The sequence below is a fragment of the Plectropomus leopardus genome, chromosome 7 (assembly GCF_026936395.1).
Source record: "Plectropomus leopardus strain MGB_pleo_1.0 chromosome 7, ASM2693639v1, whole genome shotgun sequence".
Lineage (NCBI taxonomy): Eukaryota > Metazoa > Chordata > Actinopteri > Perciformes > Serranidae > Plectropomus > Plectropomus leopardus.
In genome coordinates this window covers 7,197,731-7,217,047 of record NC_142182.1, presented here as the reverse complement: position 1 = coordinate 7,217,047, position 19,317 = coordinate 7,197,731, and the positions used below count along the sequence as shown (strand labels likewise).

General features: G+C 41.0%; 2 protein-coding genes across 3 annotated transcripts in view; both read left to right on the top strand.

The window, feature by feature from the left end:
• The window catches only part of jph3b (junctophilin 3b), a 57,767-nt gene extending 51,605 nt beyond the window's left edge, over positions 1-6,162 (top strand). For both annotated transcript variants that reach the window (XM_088079767.1, XM_042496805.2), the window contains one exon: positions 2,584-6,162. In XM_088079767.1, coding sequence (XP_087935893.1) covers positions 2,584-2,664 — 81 coding nt within the window. In that variant the 3' untranslated portion in view covers positions 2,665-6,162. The remainder of the gene's footprint in view (positions 1-2,583) is intronic.
• A 2,967-nt stretch (positions 6,163-9,129) lies between these two features.
• zcchc14 (zinc finger, CCHC domain containing 14) overlaps positions 9,130-19,317 on the top strand; it is a 34,278-nt gene continuing 24,090 nt past the window's right edge. The window contains exons 1-2 of the mRNA XM_088079766.1: positions 9,130-10,451; positions 14,062-14,289. Of these exons, the coding sequence (XP_087935892.1) occupies positions 9,957-10,451; positions 14,062-14,289 (723 nt within the window). The 5' untranslated portion in view covers positions 9,130-9,956. The remainder of the gene's footprint in view (positions 10,452-14,061; positions 14,290-19,317) is intronic.

The following is a 19,317-nucleotide window of genomic DNA, read 5'->3' as shown; positions in this document are numbered from 1 at the left end:
AGCCTGATCTTTGTTATCTCTGAGGAGAACTGCTCTGTGCTCTGTGCATTTTTTTTATGATTTTACACCAGCAGGATTAAGAGTAAACCGGCTCTATTGAGCTATTTTATGAAAAGGAAATAGGAGTTGAAAAATGTGCCTTTTTTGGTGCTGCCTTTTTCCTCAGTCATAATGGAGGGTTGAGGAAATAATAGTAGAAATACTGATTTCAGAGTGCTGTACCAGCCACATAAAGAGTTAAACTGATTTAGGAATACATTGCAAATACAGTAACAAACTGTAGAGAAATTTGTACATGTATAAAAAGCTGTGGGAGATTTTCTTAAAATTAAAAAAATTCATGTTATTATTTCTTTGATCTTTTTTTTTGCAGTTCAATGTGATATTTTTCCCCCAAAATTTGTGGGAAAACAAATTATTTGTGCTGTCAAAATGTGTGTGGATACAACTTAAAATTCCCCAAATAAAACACACTAACTAGCCTTTTCTCATGATTTCCCATTTTACATGAACATGTTTCCGTGAGCGCGTCTTCCAGGACAAAACTAAATTATCTCTCTTGAGTCTTGGGTTGAATGTTCAGAATTCTTAAAGTAACAGATTGATGTTTTGAGAAATACACTCACTGACTTTCTGGCAGAAACTTAGATGAGAAGATCTGTATGAAACTGCAACCAGGCAGTTTTAATAGGATTTGCTCATTGAAAATACTAATTGTAAATAATTATGCTCCTTTGGCATGAATGAAATAATTAGAGGAAAAATAATCAAATTATTCAGAAATCAGCCAGCCCCTTTTAAAAAGTGGAAATGGATACGAATATCTTGAAGATGTACTGCAGTGCATGGATGCATAAAAAGCACACATTTTCTTGCTAAATAGAGGCAGAAAAGACTAATGATCAGAGGATTTCATACACCCGGTCTGGTAATCATCTATGACACAGATCTGTGATAAGCCTATCACCGGATTGATCAGCAGAAACCTTGTTAGCAGCCACTCTGGACAAATTCATTTACAACAATGTTGCACTGATGCAGCTTAATACCAGTGTGCAGTGTTGCTCAGAGTCCCATTTTCTCTCTCCCATTGCAACTATTGTTAGAATTATTTCAGGGGTAGACTTAATTAAAACCACAGATGTCCTGTTCCTCCTATTCTGGTTAATTCTTTGATAAAACCAATATACGCTCTATGTAAATACTTGTAAAAGATGTGTGACGGATTCTGCATGGGGCAAAAAAAAACAAAAAACTGCTGCGTCGCTTATAATGTCACTGAATATACTAGATTCACTTTCACATATTTACCCAGAGTGGACAGGTGGTCAGAAAGACTGGCCTTCACCCACATGACCCAGGTTGTCAGCAAGCATCTGCTTAAGTGTCACTGAGCAAGACAGTGACTCCCCACCAGCTCCAGGCTGCTGTTGTGCAGCCGAGCTCGCCCTCTGACCTCACTCTGTCAGCGAAGGTGGGCCTCCCTGTGGGAGCAACATGTATTATTTATCTGAGGATGCAAATTGCTCCTTCATCATTTAACTGCATCATCATTGATGTTGGGTTTTATCTCAATACGTGGCAAAGATGTTACAAATTTTAAACAGCATTACAAATTTGTTTTAGATGTGACCAATTGTATTATGTCTTGTTTTCAGAAAACAACAACCCAATGCAAACCGGATAACAAAAGAAAGTGGTGCTGTGAAAAGTGAATCTATTTATTAATATTGTGTGAAGAAGTAGGTTTACATATAGGTCTTGTATGGGATTCTCTCTTTGCTTTGTATCCATCGCTGAAGTGTTTAATTTTGTTTCACCGATCTGTGGGAGTTCTCAAGGCTCAATCCTGGGAGTCCTCTGACTTCGCAATCAATTGAATTTACCATGTGCTTACCATCTATCTATCTATCTATCTATCAGTCAATCTATCTATCTATCTAACATATCAAATAAATTACCTGAAAGTAAGAAAAATAAAGACAAATAACTGAAAAATCCCAAAATGAACAAGAAAATTATCTAAAAAGGAAATGCTTAAAATGTAATTAACGAAATCATTAATTTAATCATCAATCATTAATCTGTAACATATTTTTTTAAATATCATTTGCATTTGACATTTTCCTAGTTTTTGAGAATTTTCAAATTTTCTTCTTTCTTTGTGAAGGACAGTATCTCTTATCTTATCAACTTGCTCACTGCCTCCCATGTTTTCTAAAAAAAAACAAAAAACAACCAGTTTGTTAAGGCTTCAAAGGTTTTAAAGCTTGTGAAAGGCAACAGAACACAGCACAAGAAAACTGATGCTGATCCAGATTTCTAAGGGTTAATTCCCTCATACTGCAGAGCGTGTTTATTGACATATTAATGACCAGCTGCAGTAATAAGAACAGTCTTGGTTTTTCTGCATTGCTTTGGTTAAAAAAGTAAATGGATGAATATAAATGGCTGCGTGCATTTGTATGTGTTAGCAGGCTGGATATACTGTGTATGAAAACAGCCTTGTGTGTGAGCTTCGAGTGTGTGTGTCCTGATTATTGACACTCTCCCCTTTTCTTTCTCTCTCTCTCTCCCACGCAGGCCTACAGCTCTATCCTGGTTGTCATGGTGATTCTGCTCAACATTGGAGTGGCTATTTTGTTTATCCACTTTTTTATTTAAAGACAGCACCGCTTTCAGAGTCAGCCTATCTATGCTACAACAACTATAAATTCATATGAGTATTACGACCAATCCGCCGCCCCTTCGTGTTCATGGCGAGAGAGGACCGCAACAGGCCGAGGGAAGACGAGGACCAAGGAGGGCTCCACCGATATTTGGGCTAAAGGTGGCTAACCCGAGCTGACCTCGGCTGACCTAGGTCCGTTCGCCTTGAAAGAGATGCTGAAGTGCATAGCCCAAAGAGGAAAGAGGGGTGAACCAGTCCAGGAAACTGGGCTACAAGGAGATAATATAGTCCAGAAACTGGACTTCTGTGAGCTTTAATAGTTCACATGTAGACTCAAATGGGCTGAACTGGTCTGATCGCCAGGCCATGAGAGCTGCAGCTGGCATTACAGCAAGATGTCTGCTTCCACTGTCTGCAGACAGGACTGACGAGACAGACTTTTTCATCTTCAAATCATAGTTTTCAACAGATTTGTAACTTATAATTTATTTATTAACATTTTCTCTCATGTACAATATGTTGATGGATATATTCTTTATTTTGTAACCCTCCACCCCTCTTTATATAACTCCTTTTGGTTCCTCCACCTGCCCAGGGGTTGTTACTGATGGCTCAGGGTGTGTGTTCATGTGTGTGTATGTCAGGAGCTGTGGGGGTGTGCCACCTGGACACACGGTTAAAGGAGCTTTTTGTAATTTCCAGCCACCCAGTCCAACTGACACGGGTCGTTATTTCACCCTTTAAATGTCGGTCTATGACTGTGTCCTTACAACCATAATTTACAGCTATCAGTTAGAAATGAAGGAAACTCATAAGTTGCAGCAGAGCAAGAATACAGTCGGTCAAAATCAGACTGCCGTCTTATGATCGTCATGTGTGGCGTCTGTGTGTAGTTTACTTCATAACTTACTAAACTCAGTTTTAGCAACGTCACAGTAACAAGAAAACAGTCACATACTTACACACAGACTTACAAGTTTTTTTCAGCACGATAATCTTCACAGATGAACACCACTTTGTGTGTTTTGAAGCGTAAATGAAATCGGCAGAAGTAAACAGCTATTGTTAGGCTATACACGAACTACATCGTGGTCTTAGGACTTAAAGGTCACCACTACAAATACTGTAAAAATACGTTAAAACACTACTGTTAAATATCATAAACAGATAAATCTACAAGTTCGGGTGTGAGTCTGTAAAGCTGTAAAGGCGGACAAGTGGGTTTAATGAGTTTCTGTGTCCGGTGTGATGACGTCTGACATCTCCGACAAACACTGCAGTCCCATTTAGACACTTGTTAGCAACAGCTTTTTTTAGTACGAGCAAAACCTTAAAAGTTAAAAAATCGTGTTTAAGTGGATGTATTTTATCTAAATATCTTTAGCCTGTGTTAACCACAGACCTTATTTAAGGCATTTTGCCGAAAACCCATTCAAAGAACCCATAGACTTTCAGAAATGGAAGTAAAAAAGGCTAACAGACTTCCACGTTTTAGGACTCATTACTTCTCCACTCTATACAACACCAGCTGACTCAACTTCTTCATCTTCTCCTGCAGCTCATTAGAGGCTACAGTGACTCACCATCGCCTCTCAGACCAGGATGTCTTATTACAGGAGGGACGCCCGTCCCTGGCTACTTTCTTTGCTATACTTATACAGTTCTTAAACAATACATAGACATCTTGGAAATAACATCAAATGTCTTACTTCTTCGCACTCTGTTGATGGGGTTCGTTGGTTTTTTTAAATGTTTTAAACTAAAATTATGCCCAGATCTTACATATAGCTCCTTTAACAGCTCCCTGTCCACACACACGTACACACACTTATTGCTTTTACCCCCATCCCTTTCATTCATCCGTCTCCTCTCACTTCATCTCATGCTGGGAGTTGGATTTTTTGTGCTTATGTGCATCTCTGCATACTGAATGTTTGCTTTGTACGCGTGTTTAAATGTTTTTTGTGCAGAATGTGTGTGCGTTTGCGACTATCAAGCAAATATGTCTTCGTGTGTATGTGTGTGTATGTGTGGTCTCCAAGTAGCTCAGTGGCCTTTCATGCTGTTCATGAACTTTACAGGAGCATCTCATGTGGACGCAGTCACCGCTCATCCACATCTAGCCTACTAGCATCAGCTGACAGCTGTGCTCTCTCCGTATCTCCCTCCTACTCTCTCCCACCTCCACACACACCAGTCTGAGTTGGTGGTAGTTCAAGACAGACCGTCCTTGGCAAAGCCCTGCACCTACTGTACCACTGGCAGAGGTATTCAGAGGAAAAACTGCACTCACCGAAGAAGAGCTTGAATGCGTAACACCAGAAATATTGAGGACAATATCATATTGATAAATCAGTCTCCCACTGCCTCTATCAAACCTGAAGACAACATCTTTTATACTATACTTGCAAGATGTCTGAAAAAAGTACTAGTTGCCACCTGCCTTGCTTTTGTAGCGCAAATTGATAAAAGTACAACAATGCATGCATTTGTACTGTAATATCTTAGTTGTGCACTGAATCTGAAAGCAAAGAAAAAGCTTCAGACGTACATGCGACATGTTTTGATAGGAGCAGTGTCTGGAGAAAATTTGGTACTGATGGTGAAGCTGTAAACTTCTGTCGTAGACCTTTTCTGGGTTAACTGAAGCCTCTGCGTGGGGCTAAGTGATACTCGGAGCAGCCTGACGGGATCAAACTGTTTGGAAGGATTTTAGTGATAACATGTAAGTCTGTTGTAGAGTAGTAGCAAGCAGTGGTCGGGATCCAGGTCAGGATTTACCGCCTCCATTCCTCAGCCTCACCTCCAATCATCCTACGACAAACAGACACGAACACCAGTCACAATTTGATTATTTTTGATAGTCACTGGGTTTTTCTTCGTGTGTGTGTGTGTGTTTCAAATCCATCTGGCAGACCGGCCTCTGTGTTTGTTTGCATGTGTGCACATGGATGCTCATCGGACTGTGTGAACATGTGTGTGCATCCTCCTCCTCCCACGTGATGGGATGGGATGGCGGAGCCCGTTGCCATCGGTAACAACTTCCAGGGGGCAGGGAGGTTCGCTGTTGTTTTTCTGTCCGACAGCGTTTCTCAAACTATGAACTGGAACTCAAACTCAGCTGTAGGCTCATTTCTGGTGTTTCCTCCCCACATTATTACAAGAGTACAGTCTAATGTGCCTGCACCCCGAGAGGCAGAACAATGTATTTTTCATTTCATTTCGGTCCCAGACTTAAAAAAGGTTCAAGAAGCTCTGCTGTATGCCATCAGCCTGGTGACGATGCCCTGCGTCACCCTGTTAGTCCGCAGCATGCTACAGCATGCCAAGCTCTCTCTCTATAGTTTGACTCTCCTCTTTCTTTCTTCCTTTCTTTCTTTCTTCCTTTCTTTCTTTCTTTCTTTCTTTCTTTCTTTCTTTATGTTTCTGGGAATTACTCTGTTTTGTTTTTGAGTTATGTGGAGAAAATAATGAAAGTGTTTGAAAGAAAACGACTCTCGGCTTTCGTGTTTTCTTGTTGTGTTTTCATACTTTCCCTGTGTGTGGTTGTGTGTTGGGCAGCATCCCTGATGCAGAGAGGGAGTGGCACACGCCTGGTTAAGAGGGAGGGTTATGGTTACTATAGCAACCTTAACTGAATTTTCCTCCGTCAGCGGAGGGGGCGTGGCCTGTGTTTGTGGGCGTGGTTTGCCTCTAGAGACCAATGTTCTCAATGAAAGGGAGGATGGAGGGAGGCTGCATTGATGGAGAAGAGGAGGAACAAGAAGAACTACACAAGGGGGCAACGAAGGAAAAACAAGAAGTAATACATGTTATATCAAGTACATCTGTGTTTGATTGACATTTTAATAATATTATTTTTGTGTTTGATGTTTTCATTATGTGTGATGAGGCATAGCCAGGTGTCATGATGGATGCAACCATAGCGACCTTTACCATTAGGCAAAACAGGCATTCACCTGGAGCCCCGTGCCCTCCCTTTATTTTTTTGCTCATTTATTATGTTTTTCAAAAAATCCCTTCGCAAAATTAGCCTCAGAATGCCAAATTTATCAATAACTCATGTCTGAGGTGAAGACAGAGACGAACAGGAGATATGAAGACAAGCACAGAGAGAGAGAACAGATTGAGACAAAACAGAGGGAGAGAGGAGAGACTGACTTAAAACTAAATGTTTCGATGTAACTAAAACAGTATGTATGTAATAGGTGCCAAAATATATTTCTGTAATGTATATAATAATTTAATAACCTGTGATTTTGCTTTGGCAACAATGTGACAGACCTTCATGCCAATAAAGCTGATTTGAATAGGAATTTGAATATGAGAGGAGAGATTGAGACAAGCACAGAGAGAGAGAGGAGAGATAAGTCAGTCAATACATTATATGTCTCCATAATTGATATCTTATTGTCTTGTGTGGTATCTGTTGTCAGAAGATACAGTAGAAGACAAGACGACGATCAACCTACTGCCACCCTCTGGAAAACCAAGATAAATGATGACATTAGACCGATGGATGCGGGGGCCCCCAAATGGCTAAGTTCGCCACTGGATGCAACACTACATCAATGAGAAAGTCTGCAGCTGCATCAGGTTTCAGCATAAACATCTGGCACCATCTTCTGGTTATAGGTATGAACTACATGATAACAGCACCAGGGGGCTTCACCTCAACCCCTGGAGTTAACTTTTCAACTGTCAATATATTACTTAACATTGCTACTGCCATGTAGCGCATAAACCATGTTTATCAATACTGTGGTTTTAGTGAATCACCAGCCAAACTGGTTAAAAAATTACACCAACACATTTTTCATCTGTAGATGGAACGTTGAATGAGCCTCATGGGCACCTGTAGGCCCAGGCTCCTCCCCTGGCATTTAACTGCAAAACATCACTCAAAGAGAAATGTACTGACCAGGACGAGACTTAAAGTGACATAAAAGAAACGGAAAACAACTACAAAGAGACACAAAACAGTTGCATAAAGACCCACTGATACTCACACCTCTGAGAAAGAGCAAAACCACCACAAAATGACCACAAGGAAATGCAAAACAACTACAAAGAGAAAAGGGCCACAAGGAGATGCAAAAGAACTACCATGATTCACAAAACTACAAAAAGATGCCTTACAATCACAGAGACACAAAAAGACCGCAAAGAGACTCAAAATGGCTGTGAAGATACACAAATAGATGTGCAACAGCTGCAAGAACACACAGATGCTCACAACCACTACAAAAGGGGCAAAACAACCACAAAGAGACACAAAATGACTACTGACTACAAATAGATGCAAAACAACCACAAAGAAACTCAAAATAACCACTAAAAGACACAAAAAGACCCTAAACAGCTGCAAAGAGGCATTCAGACACACAAAAACTTAAAAAAGGGGCAAAACAACCAATAAGAGACACAAAATGCTCACCAGGAGATAAAAAAAGACCTCAAAGAAACACAAAACAAATACAAAGAAAAACAAAAAGACGCACAGCAGCTGCAAAGAGACACACGGAACCCTAAACCTAACCCACAACCACTTTGCTAATGAGCAACTAGACTCGAAATGACCACTGAGAGTAACAAAAAGACCACAAAGACATGCAAAACAGCTGAAAAAGACACTCAGACACACATTTTTTTTTAAAAAAAAGAGGTAAAACAACCAAAAAGATAAACAAAATACCATAGAGAGATGCAGAGCAACTAATAAGAGATGTAAAGGAGCATTGCAAGACGTAAAAAGAAATGCAATTAAAGATCACAGACACAAAAACAACAATAGATGCATAACGACTACAAAGAGATGCAAAACAAGCAACAGGTGAGTATAATGAGTATAATAAAGTGTTTAGATCCAGTATAGGACAGGTGGTGGGGCCTTCTGCATGTTGTCTCTTAATCCGCCTATGTTTCCATCTTTTGCCAAAACTGTATTTCTATGGTCTAATATCAACCTTTAATTATCATCACTGTTTTTTTTTTTTGTGGTTGACTTTTTTTCTATTAATGTCGCTATAAAAATTGCTAATAACACATGTCCTTAAAAATTGTCTTTATGAGTTTGCAATAGACCGTGGTGAACGTCATGGCACTTTTTAATAACTTTAGCTTCTCTTTAAAACTCTAAAAGTAACGATAATAGCTACTAAGCTAAATAAGTCGTAGTGGAAACCGACTATAACTTTGCTGGTGGTGAGACTATCATACGAAATAGATTATTAAGCATCATTTTTACGACGTGTATCTGGCACTTTAAAGCTCCAGCCTGAGATATGTATGAGCGCATGTGAAAAAGATGTGAAATAGTAGGGCAGCGGATATCCCTGTGAGCCAATCACAAAAGACGCCTCGCATACAGACGGCGCCTACAGCCAATCAGAGAAGAGTTTTCCGTGTTTTGGGCGGGCCTTGCTGCCAGAGCTGGGTTAATGTTATACACAGCTGTTTTTTTTTTTTTTTTTCTTGATTCGAGACTCATGGCAGTTTGCAGAGAGCGAAGGACAACATGTTGCACTGAACTCATTCATGGACCTCGAACAAAACTTTAAGCGCAACTTCTGAGTTTTGTTCGCTCCACAGCGGCGTTTTATGGTCTTGGACGTGTTGTGATGTTATTTCCAGTGGCAGCAGCAGCAGTGTCAGGCCACACAAGTTTTGTTTTTAAATTTTAACCCTAGCATAGTCTTGCTAGCTGTCGTCGCTGGGCTTCAAGTTGTGGAAAACCATGAGGACGGAGGAGTTACTCCACAGGAAGGGTTTGCTGTGCCGCTGCGGGACAGGAGAGAGGAGCTTACTTTCCGATCAGAAACTCACGGTTGAGCGTTTGCTTGAATGGAGCGGTGTATTTTGAATCTGCCATCCTGCAAGAAGTGTTTCTGTGCCGTCAGGGGGGCAGCGGTCCGACCGGCGGGGAGGGACACGGCGGAGGGACTCCCGGCTGAACACAAACCAGACCGCTTTGGCTCCACATGAGGCGAGTTGGAGAGATTATGGTTGGGAAAAGGCCTGCTGCTCCGTCGCTGCTGCTCCGCCAACAAAGGAAATAACTGTTGCTTCTTTCCTTTTTCTGCAGTGTGTGGAAACAACAGTGAAAGTGGGCTAACTTTGGTGAAAGTTGCGAGCTTATGGCCACTGGAGATTAACGCCTGCGCAATTACGCACGCACACATACACACGCGCGCCCTTTGTTTACGCTCCTTGAAAGTCTGATATTTTTAATTCCAGTTATTGTGTCAACATTCAGCTCCAGGTCAGTCTGAGTGGATGTGTGAGGATGGTGGAGAGCCGGGGCTGTGTCCAGAGGGAGGGGGTGTACCGCTGGTTCTCTTCCCTCACCTCAGCACAGAGAGCAGAGTTCCTGTGCGGCCTTCTGGACCTCTGCGTCCCCATCGAGCTCCGCTTCCTCGGCTCCTGCCTGGAGGACTTGGCTCGCAAGGACTACCACTCCCTCCGGGATGCGGAGATCAAAGCCAACAACCCCGCAGACCTGTCGGGCCTCACCAACATCACGGACGAGGTGGTGCGCAGCAAGCTGCTGGTGTCCCTCGCGCTGCTGGGCTCGGACAACAGGGAGGCGGCGGGGGTCCTGTACCGGATCCTGACTCACATAGACACGGTGATCAATAACTACGGGCTGGCGCTGAACGATGGGAGGACCGAGGAGCAGTTTCTGTTATTATTCACCATGGCCTCTCACCACCCGGCCTTCAGTTTCCACCAGAAGCAGGTGCTGAGGCAGCAGCTCAGCCAGATCCAGGACATCCTGCAGGTGAGAGGAGGCTCACAGTGGAGATTTCACGTGGTTATCAGGAGTGAGGAGCAGGGGCCCAGCTGTCACCATGAAGTACCTGAAAGCCACACTTGAGTAAAAGTACAGATTTCTTACCAAAAATGAATTTGGTAGAAGTTAAAGTCATCCATTAGAATATTACTTGAGTAAAAGTCTAAAACTAATGATACTGAGTTTGAAACCGGACCAAAGTAGTATACATAAGATGCCAGAGTGTATAAAACATCATCAAATAGAGCTTGTTTATAAAAAAAAGTGCTGATGGCGGATCTCTGGCACAGCACACACACACGCGCGCGCACACACACACACACACACACACACACACACACACACACACACACACACACACAGAGGGAGAGAGGTCTTAGTTAAGCCCCTCATGTCCTAAATTCCTAGAAATGTTCTAAAATCCTAGAAAGGTCCCAAAGTCCAAGAAACATCCTAAAATCTCAGAAATGTCCTAAAATCAGATAAATGTCATAAAATCATAGAGTTGTTCTAAAATCCTAAAGACATCCTAAAGTCCTGGAAACATTACAGAGTGAAGAGCAGAAAATACTTTTAAGCTCTCTGCAAAACTGAGAAAATCAAATCTCACTTCTTCTTTTCTTGTAACCAAATACAATAATAACGGTGACGCAACAATGTTAGCGTCGAGTACTGGGGCTTTCACAAAATATTAACACACTGAAATGTTTAATAGATAATCACCAGCAATGTAGATATTCACATAAGTGGATAAAGGCAATTGATAGAGCAGTTAGAACGGTCTGGTAAGTTCAGAAAATCACATTACATTACTGTAATGCAGCCTTTAAAACCAGGAAAAGATAACATATATTACGATATCTAGTCTCATCTCATACCCCAACATTAATATAATATCAACATATTGCCCAGCCCTGCTTTGATGCTTCCTAACATAACACACACTTTTAAATTTCATGTAGATGGATAGGTCAGGACACATGTTCTAGTACATACTGTACTGTACTGTACTGTGCTGCACTGTTCTGTACTTTAGGAGTTTATTTCTTGGGAAGAAATGTCACTTTATTAACAAGTAGATGATTTAACAGAACAGAACACAAATGTAATTTCACTAGTCTAAATTCCCCTCCTCAGATGCCAACACATCTGTTTTAAAAGAAGTATGGGCGCAGACTTTATCAAGGGACAGAAGTCTAACATGGTAAAGAGACTTTTGTTGTCTGAACTCATGTAGCAACTCTGAAAATATCCCTGTCTTATGATTGTGAAAGGCATAAATAACAAAAAACAACAACCGGTGAAAGTTGTTCAGTGAGGATACTCAACTTGCTTTGCTTGACAGGAGGACAGGGTCCAATCGCAGCAGCCAAATACATGTTTATTGGACTTTTCTAGGATTTTAGCAATTTCTAGGACATTAAGATGTTTCTGAAATTTTAGCACATTTGTAGGATTTTACAACATCTCTCAGATTTTAGTACTTTTCTAGGATTTAAGGACATCACCAATATTTTTGCGCATTTCTTGGATTTTAGGACATTTGTAGTATTTTAGGAAATCTGTAGGCTTTTAGGACATCTCAGCTTTTAGGACATTTCTAGGACTTTAGTATAGTTTGGGGATTTTAGGACGTTAGGGGTTGGCTAGGACCTCTATGGGTGCATGTGGGGGATCCTCCTCTGACACTTTTTTAAATAAACAAGCTTTATTTTGATGCTGTTTTATGCACTCTTGCACCTTATATATACTAAAAGTATATATCACTTAATTTCATCGTCAATTAGAGAATGATCGGGGGGCCACAAGGCACCCTATCTGGGGCCAGATTTGGCATGCGGGCTGTAAGTTGAGCATCTCTGCTGTACACAGAAGCTGACTGAGAGCAGGTGGTTACCTTCTCTCCGAACAAAAAGTGACATGAAAGAGCTCATAAAGCAGGCGAGATGACGGCGCGGTGAGCAGGCTGCAGGATGTTACTCTGCTATGAATCCTCCTCTCTCTGACAAGGTGCTTCAGGATAGAAGAGTCCCGTAAATTCAGAGCACTGAGCGTTGTTAACCAGCGCCGGTGCTCTGAGTTATCGCCACGCCTGCCCATCAATCAGGCCGCTGGGCACAGGTGAGGTTTTCACCCAATCAGAGGAAAGAGAAAGTCATTGCAGCAGGTGAAACACAAACTAATTTCAGGCTTTTCTGAGACCTGCTGGAGGAAATATGTTACAGATGAGTTCAGCACACTGACATGTAATCTGTGCACCAAAATTACAGGTGAGACAGAGTCAATAACAGGCTGCCCGTGAGCACAACAGACCTCACTCACGGGTTATTTACTGGGGAACAAAGTAATGACATGCTTGTAGGTGAAAGCTGACAGCCAGTAGGAGTTTATAATGTTTCCCACAGCTGAGGCCAAATTTAAAATATATTCTTTTGGTTGACTTGGCTGAAAGAAGAATTTGCATTTTTGACAGGAATCTGTCATAAAGTAAAATTTCAAGATGCTTACAGCTGCAGTTTTTAAATATCAAGCTTTGTTGGATTCCTCATAAGAAATACCTCAAAACAACTAAAATAACAAGGTTATATCCACTGAAATTTGGATCGCTGGGTCCTCTCAAACAGCTCAAAAAACACATAGCATTGTTTGATCAGCTTGATGCAGAGTTTGTACGTGCATGAAAAATCTGGAAAAGTCATGGAATTTGCAAATGGAAATGTTCAGGTCTAGAAAAGTTTTTGAAAACTGAATATACCCTGAAAGTTTTGGAAAGGTCATCCAACTTTTGTCTCACAAACCTGTCTAATAACACATGATGTGTCCACGGACCGTTGTAAATTTGAAAATCCAACTATAGTTTTTGTTTTTACAGATTCTGGCTGTGAGAAATGGTGTCATTATTTTTATTTTTTTTTTTAAAGAGAGTGTGCTTTCCAAACCTGCAGTTTTCTGCAAAATTCGCTCAGAAATTTTAAAGAAAAAAAATTCTTTTAAAACCGCCAAAACAACATTTTTTAAAAGAAGTTTGGTAGGCATATTCCCTAAAATTCAACGGAAAAATACAGGTCTTTTGTATTATATACCCCTCTCGTAAGCCAAAATAAATACATAAGTCCCCCCCAGTGTTAAAAAAAATTATTAGACATGCCTCCCACTTTTTTGCACCACGACTTCCAATCTCATAAATAACCAGCAGTCGATAAATTATATTTAAATATTCACTTCTAATCCTGTTCTGAATTCCTAATTTTTTAGAAATAATATGTAATTTAAAAAGCTATTATATATTAATGAAGGTGAACCAATAAGGAGCAGCAGTGGTCATTAAAAAGAACATACGGTCTTTAAAATTTGCCTCAAAATCTTGAAAGTTACTGGTAAAATATGTATGAAGCCTGTTACTTTTCTTATGAAAGCAGCCCATCAAATGTAAACTTTTTAGGAGCGATCAGTGAAATTGATCTTGTCTCTTCACATAATTTTCCAGTCTAGCAAATAGTGGCTAAAGACCACAAAATCACAAGAGATAAGTAGACAAAGATTTGTCTCTAGCTGTGCTTCAGATTTGGCATCTTACTAAGCATGTTGGTTGTTGCAGGTGAGCAGGGGAGGAGGAGGAGGAGGCGGAGAGGCTCAAGCAGCGGGCCCCGGCGGGGATCGAGCTGCCGCATGTTATGCTCAGCCACATCACCACTATCACCATCAGACCCTGCCCCCGCCACTGGCATCGCTGTCCCCCGCCGCCTCTCTGCCCGATGCCAGCGCTGCCCAACTGCCTCAGTCTGCCTGCCAGCCCTGCCACACTCACTGCACCTGCTGGCACAAGGTAAGACAGCCACACAGCGGGGGGGGGTGTGGGGGGGGGGTGTTCATGTACTTTTAACAAGTTTAAATTCATGAGTTCGTGAAGCATCTGCGTAACGATTTCATTGATGGGTCGTCTGTGGTTCTGGTAGTTTTATCTTGTGTTGTTCGTACGTTGCCTGAGGTTATTATTGAAGGATGTTTATGTTTTCAGCTGACTTCCATTCCTGTAGGGCAAGAATACACAACTTTTAGGATGATTTTAGAGTAGTTTTAGGATTTTAGGACGTTTCTCAGATTTTAGGATGCATCAAAGATTTTAGGACGTTTGTAGGATTTTAGGACCTTTCTAAGATTTTAGGATGTTTGGAAGTTTATAGGGTTTTAGGAAGTTTTGGGGGTTCGGAACGTTTCAATGATTTCAGGATATTTCTGAGATTTATGAGATTTCTTGAAGTTTAGGAGATTTTTTGGATTTTTCTCAGATTTCTGGATGTTTCTAGGATTTTAGGACATTTCTAGGATTTAGGGACCTTTTGGGGATTTTAGGACTTTATTGGTTTAGGTAGGATCTCTGTAAAGGGCTCCGGGGATCCTCTACCGGCACTTTTCCTGATAAACAAGCTCTCTTTTGATGTTTTTTTATGCCCTCTGGCACCTTATGTGTACTAAAAGTACAAAAACAATTTCCAGTCTGAATCAGTATTTTTATTGTGAGTTAGAAAATGGTTTGGGAGCCACCCAGCACCCTATTAGGGGGCATGTTTGGCCTGAAGGCCATCAGTTGAGTATGAGTGAATGAGCTGCCATGTTCTGATTCCTCACTGGTGGTTTTGAATTCGTAGCTGGTGCAATATTTAAATTTGAATTAAATGGATACTTTGCTGATTTTTAACCAGCTTTTTTTCCATAACAGTATACGTAGACTGTGTAAATGAACAGTCGTAAACTTTTCTCCATTTTGCCGGTGCCCAGATCTCCCTGCTCATCTCCCAGCTGAGTTTTTCACTTACTGTCGGACTGTTGCCAAATACAGATTTCGCAATTGCACCATGGATGCAAAGGTCAGAGGTCGAGGGTTTGACAGGTTGTTATCTGATACCCTGAAGTTGACCTGCTGCGGAGCAGGGTAGCCGCTCAGCATAAGTTACCGACATGATTTAGCCCGATAAAAAGTGAACCAGCTAAAAAGTTAACCCTGAAGTTACCCCTCCAACCCCAAATCCTGCTTCATGGTACAGGCCTCAGGCTGCTACAGAATAACCACACACACCTCACACATCAGGCTGATCAGTTACAATTACAATCATTTCAGCTCATCTCAGCTTAGTTTCCTTTGGTTCGTTTTGCCATACATGAAACACATACGTTATCCCTCATACGCTGTGGGCTGTTTTTGTGTGATAGGTGTTTAAGGACATGGAAATACAAACAATAGTGTCATGTTTTGTCAGTTTCTATATCTGAGAAGTTCATAATTCCCTCTATTTGGTGTAAATTCCTTGACTTTCACTTTTGTTTATGATTTGATTATGAGTAAAGTAAGTTTGAATCATTGGCCTTCCTACTGGCGATGAGCCAAATCCCTGTCACGTGATAAATGTTTTGAAATGTTTTGAAATGTACTTTTCTTGTTAAAACAAACACAAATAGCAACAAGATCAGCGGTCAGCCATAAAAATGTCCACATGTTGATGATAAAAAAGGACAGGAAGGAAAAGAGTTGTGTTTACAACCAAATGTGGTCCGTCCCTCTTTCTGGATATGTTGTAATGAAAGGTGGAGTTCACAGGGGGAGGTGGGGATTTCCAAATGATGCAGGGAACTGAGTGGCTCATTAACCCTCTGTTATGGTAACATCTGGGATCATGTTTCAGAGAGCTGTTTTGGCATTTTTTAGACACAAAACAGAGAAATGTGAAAGACAAAAAGGAATACTTTATCAAAGCGAGCAAGATGAAGACAGCTGGGAAAACGACAGTTAAAGAAGCTTAACGTTTGCGTATTTTGTTCTCTCTTTCACACAGTGGTAGACTTACACACAGAAGCAGGCAGGCATACTGTTTAAACATGTGTGAGCAGCGAGGGGAAAGTACCCAGCTCAGAGAGGAGCGTTTGTATTTAGTGTTTTGTTGCCCTTGGCTCCTGCTTAGTGCAGGTCAGCACATTTCTCTATGCTGAAATCAACCCTCTGTGGTGTGTGTGCGTGTGTCTGTGAGCGTGTGTGTGTGTGTCTCCAGTGAATCCCCAGGAAGTTATAAATGCTCTCACTCTCTCCCTCTCTGTGGCTCTCTTTCCTCCCCTCAGTGCTCTGAAGGGAGTGACAGGGTTTCATTGTAAACCAGAGCAGACACATTATCTACTGTACTGTAGTGCAGCGTTTAGCCAGGCCTACTGTCACCTTCTGCAGGTATTAATGTGACACAGAGGCCTTCACTGAAGAGTGCAACACTGTGTGTCTCCCAAAAGAGGCTCTAGCTAAGTACCTAATGTCCTAAAGTCCTAGAAGAATCCTAAAATGCCAGAAATGTCATAAAATCTGATAATTCTTTTAAATCCCGGAAATGTCCTAAAGCCCGAGAAATGTCCTAAAATCCTAGAAATGTTCTAAAATCCGAAAAATGTACTAAAATCCGAAAAATGTCCTGAAGTCTAACGAATGCTGTAAAATCTGAGGAACATCCCGAAGTCCTAGAAGTGTCCCAAAATCTGAAGAATGCAAACATCTGAAAAATGTCCTACAATCATAGAAACATCCTGAAATCTGAGAAGTGTCCCAAAATCCTCTAAATGTTCTAAAATCTGAAAAATGTAAAAAAATAAAATAAAATAAATCTAGAAATGTTGTAAAGTCCTAAAAAATCCCAGAAACATTTTAAAATCCCACATATGTCCTAATATTTTCAAGATGTCCTAAAATCAGATTACCGTGCTCAAATCTGAGAAATATCCTAAAATCATTGAAATGTTGTTAAATCCTAAAAATGCCCTAAAATCCTAGAAATATTCTAAAATCTTACATATGTCCTAAAGTCCTACAAATGTCCTAAAATGTATGGGGCTGCTGCGACTGGCCCCGTAGCCTCCTGTCATTTTGCAAAAGTGGCCTCCATGCAAAGCATAATGGCATAATGTTTTAAAAGCTCATCATATTCTTTACATGTGAGATCTTTATCTACAAAGCAGTACAATGCTAAGAACATTGTAGAATTAAAAGTACAATATTTTACTTTAAACTTGAGTAAGTGTATAAAAAAGCATGATACATAAACTTTCATAAAAGTCCATATATCTCAAAATTATGTTGAAGTACATTCAAGTAAATGTGTTTGGTTGCTTTTCACCACTGCTCATAAGACAGATGGGCAACTGCAGTCTGTTCTTCCTTCAGGATTTTAAGTCAACTCGATGATCTTATTTTAACACAAAGCAGCTGGATTTCGAGTTTCTCCAGAGGAAAAATAGTTGAATTAGATTTTCTCCAGCAGGATCCAGCAACAGTGCAGCGGTATAAACAACACATACAGTACGCTGGCCACATCTGTCGGGCCAACACAAACCTGCATGATCACCCTATTACAGTATATGAGTGATTTATATAGCTGTAAAACAGAGCCAGTTTCAGAATTAGCAGCAGAGTTGAGCTGACTGCTGTAGGAAAGTGAGGAGAAGCTGCTGAGAGAAAGAGATCTCAGAGATTCTCATGTCGTCCACTTATCTGGAATGTTACTTAATTTCATTCCCACAGTCCTTGTTTTTCTATTTCGTCCATGTAATCCCGTCGGCTGATTCATGTTGTTCCTACAAGCGCTGTTTTTACTTGGTGTACTTACAGTGTGACGGAGTCAGACTCACTAATGGGCTGCAGACAGAGCAGAGAGTTGGCAGGTTGGGCAAGCAACATGCGGATGTGGCAGTAGCACACTTAATTGTTTTCAGATCTGCGGGCCCGTGCTGTGTGTGTGTGTGTGTGTGTGTGTGTGTGTACGATTGCAGGCAATAGCACATGTTGGATTTTCCCTCTGAAAAGTACGAGAGCAAAAACTTACAACTCGAATGCAATCTTTTGTAGTGAATCAGCATTTCAGGGTTTTTTTTTCCTGTTGTACTGTATGACAAGTAGTAACCTCTATTTTAAAAAGGATACATGTAAACACTGCATCTCCAAACTGGTTTTAACGATAAGGATATTTGTGCTGCAGTAAGTGTAGCAGTGTTCAGTTTGGCAGCTATTTTAACTTTAGACCTAAGGCCCATTTATGCTCCCTTTACGTTCAAAAAAAGATCGGTCCGTTTCAAATGTAGTAATCATCACTGCCTTGATACTTCCATGTGTCCTTTATGTTGGCACAGAAACAGCCAATTGGTGGCACTATAGGTCAGAGTCAAACGTTTCAGACACAAAACAATTGAGGTTGTTGTGGAGGAAGTGGTTTTCCCAGACCCTGATCTGAATCATTTAATATTGAGCATCTACCGATACCCAGTCCTGATCCGATACTTAAGTAGGCTTTGACCATGTATAACCTAGCTTCGCAGTGCATCTGCCTATTACTGTTATTAATTTATTTTACAAAATAAAGTATAAAATGCTAATCTTTTTGGTCTTGACGCTCTCTTGAGGGAGTTCCTCTAGCGTTTGTTGCTTTGGTGCAGCCTGAGTTACTAAATGAACTGTATTCTGTTGAGCGTTTATTTTTGTGGTCCTCAGCATCTTTAGGGCAGATTATGCTTCATGAATACATGTTGGCTTTTTGCTTGCACGGTTTATTTTTAGTTGCAAAGGGGAGTGGGGATTGAGGTTGCAATGAGGTCTGCACAGCTCTCCCCTGCTTTTCTTTCCTCCGAGCAGGGTGCAGAAACTCCATGCGCTCTCATACTGAGCTGAGTGAAGTAAGTGTTCATCACTATGTTAATAACGTAAATAAACACTCACACTGCATTTTCGTTTATGGTATGTGCCGCGCTGACAGACAGCAGAGTGGAAGAGAGTTGACCAGGGTTGCGCTTCATGTTGCTCTGCATAACTGAAACTAAATATAGCCGATCC